The 6,319-nt window shown below is 41.9% G+C and overlaps 1 protein-coding gene across 1 annotated transcript; it reads right to left on the bottom strand.

The window, feature by feature from the left end:
• Positions 1 to 1,946, bottom strand: LOC128806634 (interleukin-8-like). Its single transcript, XM_053976353.1, has 4 exons — positions 1,875 to 1,946; positions 1,564 to 1,699; positions 707 to 790; positions 1 to 114 (listed from the first exon to the last, which is right to left on the bottom strand). The coding sequence occupies exons 1-4, from the start codon at positions 1,936 to 1,938 to the stop codon at positions 84 to 86; spliced, it is 315 nt and encodes a 104-aa protein (XP_053832328.1). The 5' UTR covers positions 1,939 to 1,946; the 3' UTR covers positions 1 to 83.
• Positions 1,947 to 6,319: the final 4,373 nt, after the last annotated feature.

Raw genomic sequence — 6,319 nt, forward strand, 5'->3', positions numbered from 1 at the left:
AGGAGGTGACCTGTCAGGAACTCAGTGAGTGTCTTCCCTATTTTTGCCTTGCTGGAGCAGTTAGGACATTTTTCTTCTTTGTTTTAGGACACTGTCTCAGGTTTGGTGTTGGCCCTAGAAAGAAAGAAGATGGAAAAGGAAGCTATTAAAAATCCATTCAACAGGTAAGACTTGCTGGTGTCAGCTGATATCCACCACTTCGTGCTTCTGTGCCCAAGACCCTGAAAAGCTGTGACAGAACCCAATGGACACTGGTACATCATAATATTCCCAAAACGATTCAACAGCAGTGAATTTCTATCATTTGATGCTTCACTTGACAAATGGAGCCTGATTTTCCCCCCACTTATCTATGTGCCAGTAGTTTGAAAAACTGATTGCTGCTTTCTGCCACTGCAAGCATGAGAAAACCAGCCAGTTAATGCTTGGATTTTCTGAGCAGCTGTGCTGCAAGTTTTCAAAATGCTTGTGCCTTAGGGGAGAGTAAGGTAACCTTCCCAGAGATGCGTGGCACAGTAAGGCTTCAGTAGCTAATGCTATAATTAAGGCTCAAAGCAATCACAGTGTTTGTCACAATTAGTGAACACAAAAGGTAATAACTCCCCGAGGAGACAGAATTTTGGAGTGCTTCACACCTGTCTGTGTTTGGTAGTTCAATTAAAATACCGGTTTTCAATAAACTGCTTATTGAGGAGAAATGACTCACTTGTCCAGAATTGTTTTGATGATCAGCTTCACCCAGGGAGCACTGGGCTCCAGGCACACTTCTCTGCCATCTCTCAGGGTAGCTCTGCAACAGGGAAGAAAGGAAAGGAAAAGGGCTGTTCAGTGAAATCCAAGGCAATGTCACCTTTTTCTCATTCTAGGCATACACAGACATGTTCCACTTGAAGCTGTATAAACTGAGGCTGTAGCCTAACATAAAGGGAACTTTTTCACTGGTTTAGTGTCTTCTCACATCTGTTTGTTTGATGCATTAAACCATCTGCCGGACTCTCCCTCTTTTCAAAACTGCTTTTTTCCCCCAACTGGCTTTGTATTGGTGTCAGTCTTTCACTGAAGAGTTAAATCTTTCCGTCTCGATTCAGAAATTGTACTGTCCAGCCCAGACGAACTACCAGTCCATAGGAACTTGGTTACTTACAGTAAAAGTTCTGGAATGCAGCTGGAATTATTTGTATGCTAATGGTAGTTTTTTTCATTGACTTGAACAGAAGTGTGATCATTTTTTTGACCTAGACCTTAAAATTTTTGTTTTTATCTCTTGATCAGCATGGCTCCACGCATTTTCACAAGCCAGCGGAATTCAGAGTTTTAGAAAGTTATTTGCTGCCTGATGACTGTGAATTTAGGTCAAAATATTGCATGTGTTTAAAAAGTAGAGACTGACAAAACAACACTCAGTTTACAACACGTAGCATGTTCTCTGTAGGAGCAGGGAATGTTGCTGTTCTGCTTTCTGAGCAGCTGCTTCTGCCAGAACACAGAACACTTATACCCGATCGAGAGCAAGATCTGCTTCCTTCTTGTTAAGTAGTCAGGAAGCTTTTGCAAGACACTTACATGACTTCAACATTCTTGCAGTGAGGTCCGCTGGGGGTGAGGTTCACATTTTGGATGAATTTGGGATGGATGAACCTGGAATGGGTGTTTATGCACTGGCACCGGAGTTCAATGGCCGAGCGTGGCATTGCTTCACCTGGAAAACAAAAAAATGGTAGAGTGGTTCACTATTTTCACAGGAAGCACAACATGGGTTTTTTGCTGACAGCATTGGGAGAGTCCTTTGCTGCACTGGTGAGACAGCACAGTGTCTCCCCACCAGCATTTGCTCTGGCCATTAGTCAGCAGAATTTGAGGAAGGGTTTCCTTACCTTGTGTTGCAGGTGCTGAGATCAGGAGCAGGATCAGGACAGCAGCCACAGTCTTGCCAATCATGATGCAAGAGCGTGTCTTCCTCGTGTGGCCTGGGCCTGGTTCTGTGGTGGAGTGAGCTCTGGCAGATCCCGGGGTGGTAAGTGCCTGTGCTCTGGGACAGGCCGTGTTTATATCCTGCCTGGGCCAGCCGGGGCATTCCAGCATCACAGGAAGGTCATACCCATGGAAACTCCGAACCTGCGAGATGCTGCTGAGCACTGAGTCACAGGTGAGTGGGTAAGCCCCTTTCCCTTCATGACCACAAAATTACTTCTCATTAAGAGAAAGCACTTTATGAAAAAAAGACATGTAGAGTTGCCCAGTACTGAGCTGTGTGGAGTCTGTAGAGAGTTTGTAATTTCTTGGAATTATTTTAATCTGTACTTGTGTCCTCCTTGTGACTTTCTACCAGAGCTCGAAGGCATTTGCTCTGTGATTTTCCATCTCTGTGTCTTTGGACTTCAATTTTACTTTTTTCTGGTTTAAGACACAATAGAAGTAGGAGCCAATAATTCTAGAAATTATAGAGACTAGCTCTCTTTGTCCTTATATTCATGTACATTAAAGAAAACCATTTTTATATGCTGACTTTAGCACAACTTTAACAGAAATACTTACAGTATTCTTTTGATGAATTCAAATCTAGCTTCACTGAAATAAGCAACAGTACCACTGAGACTCTGTAGTTCCATTGAGAACACACAGAATATGTTAATATGATACAATATTGCTTTGCCTAACCTAAGGTGGATTTTTTTTTGAGGATGACTGCTTCTTCTGAAGCAAAAATTTCTTAGTCATTTGCTGCTTTGAATTTGGCCAAAGGAAAATTCTAAAAGCTGCTGTAGGATTCTGCTTCTGAAATAAAATGAGGCACTTTTGCAAATCTAAATTTTACCCTGTAAATAGAAGATTTCTTCCCATTATGATGAAAATAAAGAAAACTGAAGATGGAATCATGAAGAAGGATTATTCAGACGAAGTCATAGGTGTTCAACCATTTCTTTTAACAGTAGAGAGAAATCTATAATACAAGCTGGCCTTATTTGGGTTAAACATTAAGGACTCCCATTACTGTTCCTCTGCCAGGTAGTGGGGAAGTCAAAAGAACAAAGCACAGGGCCAGATATGCATGAATGTAGGTTATTTTTTGCTGACTGATCATGAAGGTCTCAGAGATTTACATAGGCCAGACTGAATGCCAGTTACTGTTACCATATCTATCATGTCTGCAGTTTATAAAATGCCTTAGAGCACATGATCTGAACAGTAGCTATTCCAGAAACTATGGAATTAAGCACCTGGTTTCCCTGTCACTTTACAGTTTGCAGCAAATACAGCTGGATTAACTAACAGATAAACAGATAGACCCCTAATCCCAGCCCTTGCTTGTCTGACCTGGGGTCTGCCTAGGGATTGTCCTCTTCAACCATGGCAATCAGCAGGTGTCTAGGAGTGTGTAAGAAAAGACTAAGTGTCTTTGAGACTTATCCCTAGTAGTCTGATTCTGGTTTCATTTGCTGCCTCCTGATTCTTTTAGAGGACAACAAGAAGCAGATATTGATCCTTACCCCTGATTTCCACTGGCTTCAGAATTCTGTAGGCCTTTATCATGTCTCCAGGTCAACCTCTTTTTCCCAAGTGCTGTCCTGTCCAACAGACTGGGTTGTTTGTTCCTAACTCTGGACTTTTTATTTTCCCCTCACACACTACTTCCGTGCACAGCAAGCTGTTTACAGAAATGCAAGCTAGAGCATCAATGGAAAAGTCTTCTGGCCTACATACAAGGAAAAAATGGGAGGATGAATTGCAGGGCCTAATGAGTGTGGATTTTTTTCCCCAAACATTTCCAATAAACTGTTATTCCTCTTTAATTTCACAAATTATTTGCAGTATCTCAAGTAAAAAGTTATTCTTTCTGGGCTCTATATGCAATGAAGCTTTTATCCTTTGTCCTTTTTGTGCAAAATCTTCTGCCTGTTCAGTTTTAAGGACACGTCATTTCTGCTTTCTTGGTCCAGACAGACCAGATGTTTGTGGCTCTGTGTGTCTCTACTCAAATATAAAGAAAGGGCTTGGGTGTTGTACATCTATCAGAGACAACATAAGGATTACAGCATAACAAATCCTGATATGGAGCAGTGGGACAACTGAGTACTATTCTGGAGGCTGTGCTTTGACTTGTAATCCATGATATAGGGAGCAGAGTGTTCAGGAGTGCCCTGCAAAAAACTCACAGTCCACAAAGATAAAATCTCTCCTGTGATTACAGAGAGAAGTCAGAAGAGATGAACTCAGAATGAAAAGGTCACATGTTTTATTGTAAACTGTGTGATTTGGGCCAAAGAGAGCGGCTGCTGTTCCAATTGATTTAAAAGGACCTTGTTTTGGCAATGTGAGGCAGGTGAATTAAGCACTGCTGGAATCCTAGTTCACACACACTCTGACTGAAGAGAGCTATTGCTAAGCCTTAAATATGAGTGTCATAAACAATATCTGGTATCCTTCAGCTGTATAAACACCTTTTTGTCATAAGGGTCATGAACACAGTTATTGAGAAGCTTCCATTTTCTTGGCAGGAATGTGCCTTAACAGCTACCAAGCGATAAGATTTCTGAGTACTGATGTGTATCAGCAGTGTATGAAACACAGGAATGAGTCCAACTTCTGACACTGCTGTGCAGTCCAACAGTCCCTGTCCAAATCACATGGCAAACTGGTACATGCAGGGTTAGTTCAGATCAACCTGGAGGTGCTACAGTAGGCATAGGCTTCAGTAATTCCACTAATCAAGGCTTCCACATCTATACTATAGGCTTATACCACAGAAAACAAAGGGCAGGAGAGAGGCTGAGGTACCCAAGTGAAAACACTGCAGTTTCTCAGATAATTTTATGTGTGCTCCTGCCCTTCTCTGACTTGAATGCCCAGGAAATTTGCATTTCCTTATGCCCACATCAGCAATGAGGAATTTCTTTCCCCTGTGGGGATCCTTGCAGTGCCCTGTCCTCATTTCCCTCAATGACTGTTCACTACTATCTTTAGTAATTCTGCCTCATGCCTGGAATTTTGCATCCAAACATGTAAAAGATGATTTAAAAATTGCTGAGCAGCTGAGTCAGTCCATGTGACCTGACGTGGTTTTTTGAAAGGGTGTTAGGTTCCACAGGAAAGGGTAGTCCTGTTTTGCTTTAGATTTCCTTTAGGCAAACTCTTCGTCTTAATTTCTTACACTTCTGTGACCCTGTATGCAAAATCTCTCCATATTTTTGATCTGCAATAGGAAAATACTTCAACATCTTGATGTTTTTTTTCCTGGCAGTTGATGTCTTCAAGTTTCATCTGTGTTTTAGTGGTGAGATGGTCTTTTCTGTGAACCTTTCCTGAGAAAAGTTGGCTGACTTGAGAGGGCCAAACAAAGAATTAATTATAGTTACAAATGCCATAACTCTATGTCTTTCCTCACTACTATTTCTTAATTAGATATCAAGAAACTCCACAAGATTTTAAGTTTGCCAGCTTTCACACTGAATGACTTTTACATGAAAAAATATAGAATAAAGGGTTGTAATTAGAAATGTAACCATGAGATTCACTTTTAGTATCTGCCTTCTGATGACCTTCTGCAATGTCTGATCAGTCCCGTGCAAAAATATTAATTCTCTTTTGTTTAGTTAATGTGCAATTCTGCAAGCCCAACTTGTTTTGCTGAGCCCACCATCTGAGGAGAGGCTCGCTGAAATTTGTGTGGCTGCCTTCTCCCCTCTTGCTGAAACTGCTTGTGCCTGATATTTGCCCTCATTTAAAAAATGAAAATAGCATTTGATCATTTTTAGAAGTGCTGGGTATGGAGTGGAGGGTCTTTGCCAAATCAGTCCTGCACTGGGCAGGTGTTACAAAGGTCACTGTGCAAGTGGTTTAAGAAAGGAGTATTAATTAGTAATAAAATTGCACAGTCTTCGAAGAACAAGGATGAGAGGCAGAGCTCTGCAGGACCACAGCACTACTTCCTCAGAGCACAGGAGATGATGATCCCTGTTCCTGTATTTTCCGTGCAGCCCGTGATTCTTGCTGCAGAGAAGCACAGTTGCAACATCTCTGCTGGTGAATGTTTTTTTCCACCTGCCCTGCTGATGAGATCTCTGGTTCAGAGGCAGGTGAAGCGCCTTGGAGTTCTGTCTCGAGAGCACATGGCACATGGATGTCCCTGCTGCACAAGCAGCTGCTCCAGGAATACACAATTATATCACACACCTAGAGTCATTGCTAGCACTTCTTTCTCTCTCTCCTGAATTTTCAGTTAGCCAGCTTGATTTTCCAGTGTTCATCCTGCTGGCTCTTCTAGGTCCTGGTGCTGTGCATTTAATTCTCCACGCTTGCAGCTGCACATCTAAAATTCACT

Source organism: Vidua macroura, chromosome 4, assembly GCF_024509145.1.
Source record: "Vidua macroura isolate BioBank_ID:100142 chromosome 4, ASM2450914v1, whole genome shotgun sequence".
Lineage (NCBI taxonomy): Eukaryota > Metazoa > Chordata > Aves > Passeriformes > Viduidae > Vidua > Vidua macroura.

Excerpts from the sequence above, each read along its gene's own strand:
- LOC128806634 (XM_053976353.1), bottom strand. The coding sequence starts at position 1,938 with ATGATTGGCAAGACTGTGGCTGCTGTCCTGATCCTGCTCCTGATCTCA. Across the intron at positions 1,700-1,874 it reads CTCAGCACCTGCAACACAAG|GTGAAGCAATGCCACGCTCG; the intron begins GTAAGGAAACCC and ends TTTGTTTTCCAG. Across the intron at positions 791-1,563 it reads TGCAAGAATGTTGAAGTCAT|AGCTACCCTGAGAGATGGCA; the intron begins GTAAGTGTCTTG and ends TCCCTGTTGCAG.